This window comes from Mercenaria mercenaria, chromosome 8 (genome assembly GCF_021730395.1).
Source record: "Mercenaria mercenaria strain notata chromosome 8, MADL_Memer_1, whole genome shotgun sequence".
Lineage (NCBI taxonomy): Eukaryota > Metazoa > Mollusca > Bivalvia > Venerida > Veneridae > Mercenaria > Mercenaria mercenaria.
Window position 1 is genome coordinate 46,719,185 of NC_069368.1, and position 16,039 is coordinate 46,735,223.

Here is a 16,039-nt window from a genome sequence, read left to right on the forward strand (position 1 = left end):
TCTGTTCTGAATTTCACAAAATTAATGGGTAAAGAATACAAGCTAGTGTAAATATACAGAATGTGTGTTTTGTCAAAAATACTGATTTCTTACCTGTTTGCATTAATACATTTACATAACAGTTTGACACAAGCAGTGTTGAGAACTTAACTCTTACATGTAAAATAAAACAAAGATTGTCAAAATAAAAAGAACAAAATTTCTGTGATAAAATGGAATGAAAAAAAAGACTGGCATTTTAAACATGTCTCCCTGATTCAACCTTATCAAAACTGTGCGAAATTTCAGGTTAGTAAATGTAAATCAAATATCAAAAAAGTACCGGTTAAGTGAGTTCTATGCAATATTCATTTATAATAGCAATCTACAACAAGAGAGTTGTCTGCAATATTGAAACCTATGATTTAGCTGAAAACAAGTTTTGCTGAAGAAATAATGTTTCCAGAACACTGATTTTATTGTTGAATAAAATCACTGTTTGGAGTCCAGATATGTCACGAGAACACATGTGAATGACAAACAAAGGTTTTTATACAACACAAAAGTGACTGATTTCAGTTCTAACACAACATCCACTAAATATCTGCCTGTGTTTAAAATGTATTTTCATTTTTAATGGGTTTCTATGGCACTGTGACATATTTACAATGACATACAAACAATAATTTTATCACATAATAAAGTAAAGTTTTCAATCTTCTTTGTTAAAACAGGAAATCAGACTAGGTAACGCTAGAATAAAGGTCAGGAATTACCTCCAAATAAACAAGACATCAGCCTCTTCAGACTGCATCATGATATAATAGGGTTATTATAACAGTAGCTTGATCTGGGATGCTGTATTTGGCTCAAAAGGATTTTTGCCAGATCGGATCTCATGAGGTGCGCAAGCGCTGAGTGTGATCCGACCTTGCAAAATCCACGAGAGACGAATACAAAATCCCAGATCTAGCTACTGTTATAATGACACTTTTATTATAACCTCCACCTTTTTGTTTGCTGTTTTGTTGTTGAACGAAATCTTAAATGTTTATCGATGTTAAAATGGTACTTAGTGAAGTTTTTATGTGCGCTACTTACAGAACTGTGTCAGGTCATGCATATTAATGAAAGTAGTCTGGCAACATACAATACAAAAGGTACAAGCCAAATTTTTTTTCTGCCTGTTCATATTTACTTGTGAAATACAAGCCAAATATTTTACAGAATTTATATAGGTATATAATAAATTAAAATATCGGAAATCTATATTTCTACAGACTTTTTAAACACTATACCTTCTGTGACAATGTACTTATTTGTACTGGCTTTGTATATTTGAATGAATGCATGAAAAAAGTTAAATACTTCTCAAAAGTTATTCTCAACTAAACATTGTTCCATTTTATGATGTCATATTTTAAAAGAATGACAAACACTGAGTAAATAATAAATAAGAGCCATCTGCAAAACACATAACCTGTCCCTCAGAAGCAAGTGGGTATGCAGTTTCTATGCTGTGACCTTGACTTTTGACCAAATAATTTTTTGACCTTTGACCAACTGATCACTAAAACAGTATGGGTCTTCTACTGAACACAGGCAATTATCCTACAAAGTTTGAATACTGTAGGCCAAAGGATTCTTTATTTATGGAGTGTGAACTATTTTCAGTCCAGACTTGACCTTTGACCTACTGACTCCCAAAAACATTAGGGTCATCTACGAACCACAGGATGTCATCCTTTGAAGTTTGACTACTGAAGAACAAAGCATTCTTTAGTTATTGAGCTGAAACTTATTCAGTCTCAATGTCACTATGACCTCAACCTTTGACCAACTGACCCCCAAACCAACAAGGGCCATCTACTGACCACAGGCAACCATCCTATAAATTTTGAGGATTGTAGGCCAAAGCATATTTGGTAATTGAGTGGAAACAGTTTTCAGTACCAAGGTCACTGTGACCTTGACCTTTAACCTACTGACCCAAAATAATAGGCATCATCTACTGACCACAGGCAATCATCCTATAAAGTCTGAGGATTGTAGGTCAAAGCATTTTTGTTAACGAGTGGACACAGTTTTCAGTATCAAGGTCATTGGGACACTGACCTTAAACCTACTGACCAAAAATAATTGGCCCCATCTACTGACCACAGTCAATTATCCTATGAAGTTTGACCCTTACGAAACAAAGCTTTCTCTAGTTATTGATCAGAAACCAAATAGTCTAGCGACCAACCAACAGACATTAAGCAAAACAGCATACCCCCCTCCTCTTCTAAGGGGAAACATAAAAATAAACATATCAAAACCCTGTCAAAATTATGGTCCTTTCAGAATTCCTGTCCAACATAAATGAATACAAAAGGACTCATCTTTACTTTAAACACACTCAAGCCAATAATAAACAAGAGCTGTTTGTAAAACACATACGCCCTCCATGATGGCTTACCCCATTTTCTGTTCTGTGATCACCATGGCCTTGAACTTTGACCTACTAACCCCCAAAAACAATAGGTGTCATCAACTTTATAAGCCCAATCAAGGTTTAAGATACAGGGTCAAGTGGTTCTCAAGTTATTGCACAGAAATGTAAGGTTCCAGCCAGTAGGGGTCATCCACTTCATAAGTCAAATCATGCTATCAAGTTTGAGGGTTCTAGGTGAAGTGATTCTCAAGTTATTGAGGGTAAACTGTTTTCAATGTTCAGGCAATGTGACATTGACCTTTGATCTACTGATACCAAAAACAATAAGGGTCATCTACTTCAAAAGTCCAATCATGCTATCTAGTTTGAAAGTTCTGGGTAGAGTGGTTCTCAAGTAATTGGGCAGAAACCGTTTTCAAGGTTCAGGTCCACGTGACCTAGACCTTTGACCTACTGACCCCTAAAACAACGGTGGCCGTCTACTTCGTAAGTTCAATCATATATATAAGATCTGAAGACACTTGGTTTGAAAATGGTGATGCTAATACTTGATATTGTTTACATTAACTTACGTCCGTCACCAATCGCTCATTGAAATCTAATTCCGTAATACTCAGAAATTAAAGTATAAAAGAGAAAATAATATTAGTCAAATGCTGAATTTACATAATAAAATTAAAATCTGCATTTTTGTTAATATTATGAAGACCTTTCAAAGGAAAAATGACACGACGGTATGGTATTGACATTAGTTTAAAAAAAAAAATCCAAGAATCTAAGCAACCTAAAACTAAAGTTATGAGCATATAACACATCTTGTTCACAGTCTAACTTGCATATATTTTGTAAACATTATCACATTTCAAACAAAGGCAATGTGACCCTTTAAACTAAGTATCATTACTAAGAGATTTGAAGCTATATATTTCATTTGGAATATAAGCGAAAATAGTTTCAGTTTGCAGGTTCAAAACCAACATAAAAAAAATTTAGAGGTGCTTTTGAGAAAAGCGCATGTCTCCAACAACTGCCTAATCATCTGAATAGTAAGTCTGTCTCTATATACTGTTTACCTGTTTGAGTAAGCGGCCTATTGGTATTCACATGTTGGAGTAACCGGTCTACATCTGTGTATCGGTAATTATGTTCAAGCGCATCAATTCTGAAGTGCCTGGGCCGATTTATCTAATTATCGAACTTGGCCAAGGACTTATTGGCAAACATATTTTGTTCAAGTTTGAAGAAGATCGGATGAGAAATGTTCGACTTAGAGCGCAGACAAGCTTTGTAACAGACACAGAGACGCATGCACACACAGCAGTAAATCAAAATGTCTCCCACTCTGTGTGGTGGGAGACATAATTATTCTATAATATTGATTATAATTTTCATTCCAAACAACCAGCAACATAATCAAAATACTGTAATTTTTCTACTAAGATATTTATAACTTCTGAGCATGTGAATATAAATATTCAATCTGAGATTTTCTTCCCGAGTTTTATGGCTCACGATATGAAATATCAAAATCAGAATACATCAAGCCTGTTGCTGATATGGAATCTCCTAAGCCTACAGTTTTTAACGGTGATATACAAACTAATACTGGACTAAATACAAACTGAAATCCTTCTTTCTCCCATGATAAAACTGGATTATTTTCGTCAAATGTATGACCTTCGTCCCCTGAGAACAACTGAAATGTTTTTGGAATTCGTAACTCAATTTCAGGGGGAGTTAACTGTTTAGAATCACAAGCTTGTCTCCCTGCCATTCTGGTTCCTGCTGCTACAGCTGACTTTGTATTATGCCATGCACTTGGAAGGGTACCAACTATATGGTAAGTTAAAGAATGAAAATGTACACGAGTCAGTCTAGAAGTAGGATTCTGTTTCGAATAGCCATACGTTTTAAGCAGCCATAAAATCATATCACTAATTTTATGTATTTCTGGCTGTCCTGTTCTTGTGTGAAAGTCATCAAAATGTGGTCCATCAGCAACATGTGCAGAAAAAGATAACTCTTGTTCATTCAAGCCAAGAGAGGTAACTCTTGGAACAATCTGAAAAACATGCAACTTATGTTAGTGTTGTAACACAAATGCTTACATATTTTTATTGAACAAACTCCATTAATTTTTAACAATAATTTCACTTAGCTAGCCAAAAAACTATGCATAAATGGATTTTCATCTGGGAATTTAGAAGAAGCACTGGCCTTAAAATTGGGAAATTTTTAGGTGTTAATTGCCGTATTTGGGGAAAGGGCATCTTATTGAAACAATTTTTGTCCTCCTGTAATACAGGTCAATAACAGGCCAATTGGAAATTAGATCATTATTTCCCAATGTATGAAATTTTACTAGCAAATTACATTTTGCGGAAAAAAAACTTAATTTCAATTGGAAAGTGGTCAAAAATCAGCCTAAGTGTACACTTTAAGTGTAGTATGAAAGGACGAAATGTATTCAAATGAAATGAAAATGAAAAAGAAAACTGAAATAATTTTGTGCACAGTTCATGTAAATTTAACAATAGGGCCATGATGGCCCTATATATCGCTCACCAAAGTTGATCTGGCCTACTGACCTAGTTTTTGACCCCACATGACCAAGACTTGAACTTGACCTAAAGATCATCAAGACAAAGTTAACATTCTGACTAAATTTCATAAAGATTTGGTTACAACTGTGACCTCTAGAGTGTTCACAAGCTTTTCCTTTGATTTGACTGGTGACCTAGTTTTTTACCCCACATGACCCAGATTCAAACTTGACCTATAGATTATCAAAACAAACATTCTGACTAATTCTCATGAATTTCTAACTTAAATTGTGGTCTCTAGAGTGTTGAAAAGATTTTCCTGCGAAGAAATGATTAAAACAAACATTCTGACCCAGTTTCATAAAGATTGAGTCACAAATGTGGCCTCTAAAGTGTTCACAAGCTTTTCCTTTGATTTGACCAGGTGCCCTAGTTTTTGACCCCACATGACCCAGATTCAAACTTGACCGAGAAATCATCAAGCAAAACTTTCTAAGTTTCATCAATATTGGGTCACAATTGTGGCCTCTAGTGTTCACAATCTTTTCCTTTGATTTGACCAAGTGACCTAATTTTTAATCCAATATGACCCAGTTTCCATTTTGACCTAGAGATCATTAAGACTAACATTCTGACCAAGTTTCATAAAGATTGGGTCACAAATGTGGTCTCTAGAGTGTTCACAAGCTTTTCCATTGATCTGGCCTACTGACCTACATGTAGTTTTTGAAACAACATGACCCAGGTTCAAACTTGTACTAGAGATCATCAATACTAACATTCTGATCAAGTTTCATAAAGATTGGGGCACAAATGTGGTCTCTAGAGTGTTCACAAGCTTTTCCATTGACCTGATCTACTGACCTAGTTTTTGATCCAACATGACTCAGATTCAAACTTGAACAAGAGATCATCAATATTAACATTCTGATCAAGTTTCATGAAGATTGGGGCACAAATGTGGTCTCTAGAGTGTTCACAAGCTTTGGTCTGATTTACTGACTTAGTTTTTGACCCCGCATGACCCAGTTTCGAACTTGACCTAGAGATCATCAAGACTAACATTCTGACCAAATTTCATAAAGATTAGGTAACAAATGTGGTCTCTAGAGTGTTCACAAGATTTACCTTTCATCTGAACTACTGACCCAGTTTTTGACCCCACATGACCCAGTTTCAAACTTGACCTAGAGATCATCAAGACTTACATTCTGACCAAGTCTCATAAAGATTGGGTCAAAATTGTGGTCTCTAGAGTGTTCACAAGCTTTTCCTTTGATCTGACCTATGACCTAGTTTTTGACCCCACATGACCCAGTTTCAAACGTGACCTAGAGATCATCAAGACTTACATTCTGACCAAGTTTCATAAAGATTGGGTCACAAATGTGGCCTCTAGAGTGTTCACAAAGCAAATGTTGACACACAACTGACGCCGGACGCCGGACAATGACCGGTCACAATAGCTCACCTTGAGCACTTTGTGCTCTGGTGAGCTAAAAATTACTGTTTTGTTTTTAGTGAATAATCTATTATGAGTATTTACTTTTGAATGCGCTAAAAAACTATAAATATCAAAATCCTAACTATTAAAACAAGACTTTACAACAGAAACATGAACAGGAAATAGTTAGCCAAAGCCATAAGTTATTTACCTGATCCAAGATACTTCCCACCAATTCTTCACTAGCCATGCTTGCCAGTTCTAAGTGTACCGGTATGTCTAACTGTATCTTCTCTAAACCTTCCTTCACCTCGTTTATCTTCTCCACTATAAACGCCAACCCCTGAGTCTCTAACAAATGCAAACCACTAAGCAAGATTAAATCTGAATCAAAATGTTTGTGGTTTGAGAAAAATTTATTAAGGGAGGTAAGCTTTGAGTTTGATTCGTCGTAGCTTGTGATGAACCTGTTTGCAACTGGTGATGTCAAACTGCCCCAATTTTCATTAAGTCCATATTCCATTATAAGATGTACCTCGTCTGAGGATATATGGCTGCTGTCAGGTATGGATATACTGCGAGGAAGAAGATCTTTCAATACTGGACCTATTGGACCTATCAGCTGAATCTAAAAAATAAAATAAACAAAGAAAGTATTACAGAAATAGTTTTTTTTTCAAGATACTCACATAATTCAATTCTCACTTTTCAAATCTTGTGACCAAAAAGATATCCTATTAAACAAGAGCTGTCTCCATAGGATGACACATGCCCCTGATGGCACTTTGAATGAATAGTTATGGCCGATGTTAGAGTTTAGGACCTTTGACCTACGGAGCTGGGTCTTGCGCGCGACACGTCGTCTTACTGTGTCACACATTCATGCGTAGTTATTTTAAAATCCATGCATGAATGACAAAGATATGACCGGATACGCCCATCAATGCACTATCATGAAAAATGACCTTTAACGTCTAAGTGTGACCTTGACCTTTGAGCTACGGACCTGGGTCTTGCGCACGACACGTCATCTTACTGTGGTACACATTCATGCCAAGTTATTTGAAAATCCATCCATGGATGACAAAGATATGGACCGGACACGCCCATCAATGCACTATCCTTTAACGTCTAAGTGCGACCTTGACCTTTGAGCTACGGACCTGGGTCTTGCGCACGACACGTCATCTTACTGTGGTACACATTCATGCCAAGTTATTTGAAAATCCATCCATCGATGACAAAGATATGGACCGGACACGCCCATCAATGCACTATACTTTAAAGTCAAAGTGTGACCTTGACCTTTGAGCTACGGACCTGGGTCTTGCGCGCGACACGTCGTCTGACTGTGGTACACATTCCTGCTAAGTTATTTGAAAATCCATCCATCGATGACAAAGATATGGACCAGAAACGCCCATCAATGCACTATCCTTTAATGTCTAAGTGTGACCTTGACCTTTGAGCTACGGACCTGGGTCTTGCGCGCGACATGTCGTCTTACTTTGGTACATATTCATGCCAAGTTATTTGAAAATCCATCCATCGATGACAAAGATATGGACATTTGTGGACAGACTGACAGACGGACAGACGGACAGACGGTTCAAAAACTATATGCCTCCCTTCGGGGGCATAAAAAGACAATTTAAAGCCATATTTTTTATATTAAAGACTCAAAATACAACAGAATTATTAAAATGTCCTGCAGCTCGACCTGACTGCTCAGAGGTAGAGCACAAGACAAATCAAACAAAAACTTTGATTCCAGGGCATGGCAAATCTTCTATGTGAGGACTTTATATAAAACAATATGTCTCAAGTCATTCATCCTTCACCTCTGTAGCATGTGAGAAAGTTGTAAGCTACTTGCTGAGAGCAAGTAAGCACTAATACAAAGTCTTGGAATATATAGTTTGGTTAACACCACTGTTAAACATACTGAAATACCTTTGGAAAGCATGTCACACAAAGAGACAAGACTTAGAAAAGGCAATCATAGAAATATAATTCATGATGACAAATATCTGACTATGACAATGGTAACATGGTAACAAGAGCACCCCAATGGAGAGCAATATACGCCCAAAGGTATGACCTTTGACTCATAAGTGTGACCTTGACCTTGAAGCGAGCCATCCAGAACAAGCGCTCTGCACGTCGTCTTGATGTGTTGAACTTATGTACCCAGTTTCCTCAAAATCCTTCAAGCAGTTCAAGAGTTAGAGCAGACACGAAACAGTCATATGACTTTTGACCCCTAAGTGTGACCTTGACCTTGAAGAGAGCCATCCTAAACATGTGCTCTGTACGTTGTCTCAATGTGGTGAACATTTGTGTCAAGTTTCTTTGAAGCACCCTAAAGGTGTTCAAGAGTTTAAGAGCGAACACGAAATTGCTAACAGACAGGACAGACATCAGTGTCTTAACATAATACGTCCCTTTGGGTGTATGAAAAAGTACTGACTGTTTTTCAGAAACCTGAGAAGGCAATGAACCTTTATCAGATAATGATGAAATTCAGGTACATTTTACCTTTGTCTGTGGGAACAGTTCAGCTACTTTTACTGCCATCAATGCTGCATTTCCACCTACATAGTGCTGTAACAAACAAATTACATATTTCCAATTATATAGTTTTAAACTATGGTGAACTAGATAAAACGTCCTCAACTGTATTTATGTCCAGCTGGTTAAGGTGGTGGCCCCTTAACGACATTTGGCAATTTCCCTTAATATGATTACGTACTCCTGTTATGCAATTGAGCGTACTTCAAAAATAAATGTAGCTGAAAACTCACACAACTCTCTGCAAAAAACGAAGAATGCCCAAATCGCATGCAGAGAATACATAAATTGCCGAATGTCATTTCAAGTTCACTACCTTAAAAGCAATTAGTTTAAATCATTCAGTAAGAACTTTAGGTTTTGTCAGATTATAAGTCAGAAAACTAAGTCTTATGTTACTGTTCTTTAAGTCAAGGTTTCTAATCTGGACAGTGTGAACGCTATATCAAAACTAGTTTTCAACCAGTATGGGATCTATAATTAGACGGAGTGTGGAAGTTTAGATTGTAAACAATGCATTATTCTTTTTTATAATAAACAAGAGCCATTTATCTTGGTATGTAACTTAGGGTGGCATGTGACCTTGACCATGACCCCAAAAGTAATAGGGGTCATTAACTGGCCACAAGATATTATCCTGTGAGGTATCCACCTTTTGACAGGAAGTTGTTTCCATCCATGATAGCAACATGTCCTTGGCCTCTGACTTATGACCTTTAAAACATTTTTAGCCATCTACTAATTAAATTTGTTGGTTTGTTTTGGGTTTAACGCCGTTTTTCAACAGTATTTCAGTCATGTAACGGCGGGCAGTTAACCTAACCAGTGTTCCTGGATTCTGTACCAGTACAAACCTGTTCTACGCAAGTAACTGCCAACTTCCCCACATGAATCAGAGGTGAAGGACTAATGATTTCAGACACAATGTCGTTTATCAAATAGTCACGGAGAACATACGCCCTGCCCGAGGATCGAACTCGCGACCCCGCGATCTGTAGACCAACGCTCTTACCTACTAAGCTAAGCGGGCGGGCTCTACTAATTAAAGGCAAACATCTATAAAGCATCTGTTAGTCAGCCACGGGTCCAAGCATTCTGTAGTTCAAAGCATATCAAAGTCAGTCAGCCCAAGACCTGACGGAAAAAAAGTCGAGCGCAAACATCTTATAACAATTTTGGCAACAGTGTCGAGCTCACCACAAGTATGCTTAACAAAGGCTGCTGAAAATTTAACAACATGTATGGATGATACAGACCGATTTCACTGAAGATCAATTATTATTATAGAAGCTCTTAAAACGTTTTTGTGATATTTATAGCTCTGATGACCCATAAATGAGGCGTACTGAACAAACTTGGGAAGGGCAAGCAAGGATGTTACAGACCAAGTTCAGTAAGGATTCATCAATCAATTTATAATGAAGTTGTTTAAAAGAAAAATGTTGACACATCATGGATACCAAAACAAAGAGCACCCATCTATACTAGATTTACTTTTGACTATTAAAGTTGAGCTGTAAAGGTAACTACTCAATTGAAAATAACAGGACCATGGCAAGTGAACAAAAAGGGATACATCAAGTTTCTTTACCTCTTTTGATGGTAATTTATTCGCAGTCTCAATCACTTGCTTGTACACATGTTTATCAGTAAAAGTTCTTTCTGCAGCTGCCCCTTTCTGGAAGTAGTGTGAAAATGTGTTGCGTAGATCTTCTAATGTTTCCAAGGACACACTGTCTAGAGATTCACCAGGATTCTGACCTAGGGAGGTCAGTAGGTCTGTCCCAGAGATTATCAAATCTAGGTTACAGTTGATCCTGAAATTCAAAAGATGTTTTGTTTGGTTTAACCTCACACCGTCACAATTATAGGTCATATGGCAACTTTGCAGTTTATAATGGCAGAGGAAGACCACAGGTGCCCCTCCATGCATTATTCCATCACTGGCAGGCACCTGGGTAGAACCATTGACCTTCCATAAGCCAATTGGATGGCTTCCTCACATGAAGAATCCAACAGCTGTGCAGAGCTTGATTCCACACCTGTGAGGGGCAAGTGATTTGAAGTCAGCGACCTAAACCACTTTGCCACAGAGGCACCCTATTTAAAGGATGATCCATGAATATTATGCAATCAAGTATTATCATTTATGAGAAGCTATATAGTTCAATATTCATAAGAATAGTTTACAAAATCAAAGAAAAATAGTACAGGTATAAGGACACACTTGTCATATTCTTTCACACAAGTCATGTACAGACTATTATATTTCCTGCTAATATTATGTTTACTTTAGGTTTCTACGGCCATTGTCACTGTTTAGAGGTAATGTCTTAACTGACTGTACACTAACTGGCCAATAAATGAGTATAGATGTAATGACTAGCTATATAATCTTCTTAATAACATGCCAGTATATTCCATGTATATAGCACAAGAGTAGTTATCTGTAACTGTAACCCAGAACTAAAGTGAATAAGTAATGACTGACTAATCAATTTGTAATAAACTGCTTCCATACAAAGTTTCCATTAGGCAACTCATTCAGCCTGGTATACATGTAAACACATTTTGTTATTGAGCCGTGCCATGGGAAAACCAACATAGTGGGTGTGCGACCAGCATGGATCCAGACCAGCCTGCGCATCCGCGCAGTCTGGTCAGGCTCCATGCTGTTCGCTTTTAAAGCCTGTTGGAATTGGAGAAACTGTTAGCGAACAGGATGGATCCTGACCAGACTGCGCGGATGCGCAGGCTGGTCTGGATCCATGCTGGTCGCACACCCACTATGTTGGTTTTCCCATGGCACGGCTCATATGATGACATAAACTTTACAGGTATCATTACCTCACTCTCAATGTGCTCATAACAACCATTAATGGTACAGAGATTTCAGACAGTGGAATTCTATAGCAAGTAGAATTAATAACTGCTAGTATTGCATTTACACATGTTCATCTCACAGAAAAAGATGTACCAGGCCAGTGATGCAAAATTTGTTTATATTTATGCATAATTACCGCGATGGTTCCAATGTTTGGTACATTTTGTTGGTATTTATTTCAATTACACATGAATGTAATATCCCTGTGTATATATGAGCCTATATTGCCAATACATGTAGTTTAGATAAAAAAAGAAAATTTTATGCTCATAAAATGTCTTAACAATTGATGTACATGAGCAAAAGTTATAAATTAAAAACATTAATGGGCTACATATATCAAGAGTCAATTAACTGAACCAAAGTAACCTGACATAAAACTTCCCCTCAAAACTCCAATCGAGAATGTACTCTCTGGTCAAACTGTCACTGAGATCGAACTTGCTCAAATGTTGATATATGTTTTTGTTTAAACTAAACATTAATCTTTCTTTACTAAAAACTAAGAAAATGTTCATGAAATGAAAAAGAAGTCTGTTTTCCCCATTCTGGTTCTCAAAAAAAAAAAACAGTAGAAATTGTTACATAGTAGTGTTGTCATTTTGATTAAAGTTAGATTTCAGTTGGTTTTCTTTAAAATGTCACATACATGGGCTTCAATAACAGAAGGTTTTTTTTCCCTTGGTGTCATTTTTTGTTTACTTTCTCAACAATGTCAATACAGAACATGTGATTTGATTTTATATGTGTATTTTCTGAAATGATTCTTATAATGTCACAGATATCAGTATTGTCAATATAATTTCTAAAATTCAACATGAATCACATAACCTACCTAACAGGGTTTGTTTTGGTCTGAAAGTATTTTATTGCATGTTAATCATAATTAATACAAGTTGAAATTAATGTTACCTGTAATCTGATCCACCCAATACTAGAAACTACAGATAAGCTTAAAGGCGTACGCTAGAATTCCCTGTATATGAGATGGGCGAAAATTTTCCCAATAACAGAATTTCTTTAAACTTTGGATATTGAAGGACAATCATCTAAGAAACCAAAAAATGCAATAAAAATCATAGGTCACCAGATTCGAAAAAGAGTTATCTGCCCTTGAAAACGTCATTTTTTGGGGAAATTTTACAGCAACAACCACCACTTTTTTATCAGTTTTGATTAAAAGAAAAAAAAAATATGTTTTTGGACACTTGTATGTGTGTGAATGAGAAATCAATTGTGCTTTTGACCATAAAATATAGTGATAAAGATTAATAGGGTGTTAAAGTCATGTCCTAGATTTTGACACATAACACATTTTTCAGGTTTTTGTGCAAAAGTGACTGCAGCTAATTGCATTTTTATTGCTACATGTATTTGATTTATTTTAATATGACTAATTTCTCTACAAGAAAGGAAGATTTCCATAGTTTATTTAGAGAGATGGCGCAGCCATTCAATAAAAAAATGAAAATGAAATTTTAGTCCCATTCAACATGTACGTTCAAATACATGGTACATTCCCTTTGAAAAACAGTGTATAATTTTCAATATGCACACTTTCCTGTCTAAAAAATCATAAAGTATTTAAGATACCCTACATGCAACACAATAAGCTAGGTTTTAAAAGTGAAAGCAAGCGTTCCAATTTTTTTGTGGTCGCATTTTTCGGAAATCCTGAATCATGTGTTTGCCAGGCTGGTAACATTGCCCGATCGGGCTTATGACACAAAAAGTAATATTTCTTGAAAAATAATGAAGATATTTCTTTCAAACTTGGTCCATTTGTTAAGCATAACAAATGATACAAATTAGAATAAAAATAACTTGGCTGCCTTCAGTTTTGGTAGAATTATTTCCCCTTTTCAGATTTTTATGACGCATAATCTTTGAAGTCCAAAAAAACAATGTTCTAATGCTAAGTTTAAAACAAAAAAGGTTTAAATGGCTTTCTAATGCTCTAAATTATTGCGCTAGTACATGAATGTAAACATTTTATTCTGCTTTCACTTACATTATAGAGAAATGTTAGTCCTAAAAAAATTGCTCATACATCTGCACTAGAAACAAAGTATTTACCCTAAATATATAGAATAAAGGTATTGGCACACAAGTTTGGAGCACTAGAAAGCCATTGAAGCCTTTTCTGTTTTAAAAATTGCATTAAAACATAATATTTTTGGACTTCAAAAATTATGCATCATAAAAATCTGAAAAAGGGAAGTAATTCTAACTAAACTGAAGGCAACAAAGTTATTTCTATCTTAATAAGCATTATATGTAATGCTTAATAAATGGACCAAGTTTGAAAGAAATATCTTCATTATTTGTCAAGAAATATTACTTTTTGTGTCATAAGCCCGATCGGGCAATGTTACCAGCCTATTTGTGGGAGTTACCTTTCCTGCAGTTATTGCTAATGTTTAGTTGTGTGAGTAACAAAAATAATTGGCATGACTTTTCTGGCATGATCGTCAAGCAAATAACTAAGATCATATAGATAGAGAAAATTATCGGCACAACGATCAGGCGGATAGTCACAGCCTTTAATTTGTACATGCTCATGCTGTCTCATCATACTCATGCAATCAGCGATTGAAGAGCAGCTCTTGTGACATTCCAATCATTCGATTCTATGAACTGAACTGAATTAAAATGCATAAAAACTTTAACCAGGCATATGCGATTGCAAATTTATTTTTATTTATGTCTTCATTCCATGGTGATGATGTAGATTCTATGCTAAAATCATCACTAGTGGTACAGTACACAAGAAAGTTTGACAGACGGACAGGCAGTTCAAACTTTTTCGGCCTCCTTAGTCTTGGCCTTAGTCTTCAACACCTGAGGCTTAAAAATATGCTAGAACAACATATATACTGAAAAGTCTTATTCAAAGTAAGTCACAGTACGAAATGTTTTAGGACGAAGCTCTCGTACCCAACACTAATTCGTCTAAATTTTCGTCTTGGTTCTGTGATAAGTGCATCCCATGATTCAATTATGCTTTGCTCTCGTTCGTCCAAACTCTGCCGCTGTAAATCCTGCCATTTGCCGTATAAATAAGCCAGAAGAACTGTAAACAGTCCAAGACCAATAGTTTTCGTCCACATCCTTCCCGGCCGGTGGCGCGCTTGATTGACACGAGACAGTACTAGTTCCAAATTAATCGAGTAACTGTATGCTGTGACATCCCTACTAAAAAAAAATTTCTTAAAGAACATTTTTCTTCAGTTTTACTACATCACATTATGAAAGAGTGCCACATAAAGTCAAGCCTGGCTCTCTTGCTCTTAAACACTGCAAACATTTTATACTGTAACAGCACATCTCTATCTGACGTCTAATTTAAACCATATCGAGTCACTGGGCAAACTTCCACCGTTAATGAAGAATGTGAAATATGAGAAATCTGACAGAACAAAAATAGGGACACGGGGCAGTCTACATAGATAACTTAATTCTCTAAACTGGAGCTCTGATTTTCCAGAGGATATGACCCAAACCAGACAGTAATCCTGAAAGGTGATAGGTCAGACCTAAGGTGTCCCCTAGGGCATAGTTCTTGGTCCTATATCCTCTTCTTAATCTATACATTAATGATTTTGCCAACTATATAAAACAAAATACTTAAAAGACTCTTTGCAGATAATAGCATTCCTTAGAGAGAATTTAAAAATTTAATTGACTCTAAAGTCTTCTTCCGTCTGATTTGGAAGCTGCTGGTAAATGGGAACAGAATTGGTTGATGCATTTTCATCCTGATAAATGTAACATCCATATTATGACACAGAATAAGAATCCTATTCAGTTTAATTATTAACTACACCATCATCCTCTAGAAAAAGTTCAGGCATCAAAAGTATTTAAGTGTAGGCCTACACTTCAAAATAACCTCAAATAGACTAAGCACATAAACTCAGTAACTAACAAAGCAAATCAGTCTCTTGGTTTTCTGCATAGAAATTTAAAGATTAACTCTTCTAATGAGAAAGAACATGCATTTACATGTATGAAGAAATAGTAAGACCAAAGTTAGAATATTCATCTACTTTTTGGGACCTGCAAACTAAAAGCCATAAAGCCATATTAATCAAAGTGAAAAGTTCAGAGAAGGGCTGCTGGATTTGTCACTAATCTCTATCATAATACAAATTCAGTTTCTGATATGACTGGTTGACCGAGGC

At 36.2% G+C, this 16,039-nt stretch overlaps 1 protein-coding gene across 1 annotated transcript; it reads right to left on the reverse strand.

The window, feature by feature from the left end:
* Positions 1-598: 598 nt before the first annotated feature.
* LOC123566410 (ADP-dependent glucokinase-like) lies at positions 599-15,010 on the reverse strand. Its single transcript, XM_045360457.2, has 5 exons — positions 14,793-15,010; positions 10,563-10,788; positions 8,939-9,004; positions 6,612-7,028; positions 599-4,475 (listed from the first exon to the last, which is right to left on the reverse strand). The coding sequence occupies exons 1-5, from the start codon at positions 14,963-14,965 to the stop codon at positions 3,915-3,917; spliced, it is 1,443 nt and encodes a 480-aa protein (XP_045216392.2). The 5' UTR covers positions 14,966-15,010; the 3' UTR covers positions 599-3,914.
* Positions 15,011-16,039: the final 1,029 nt, after the last annotated feature.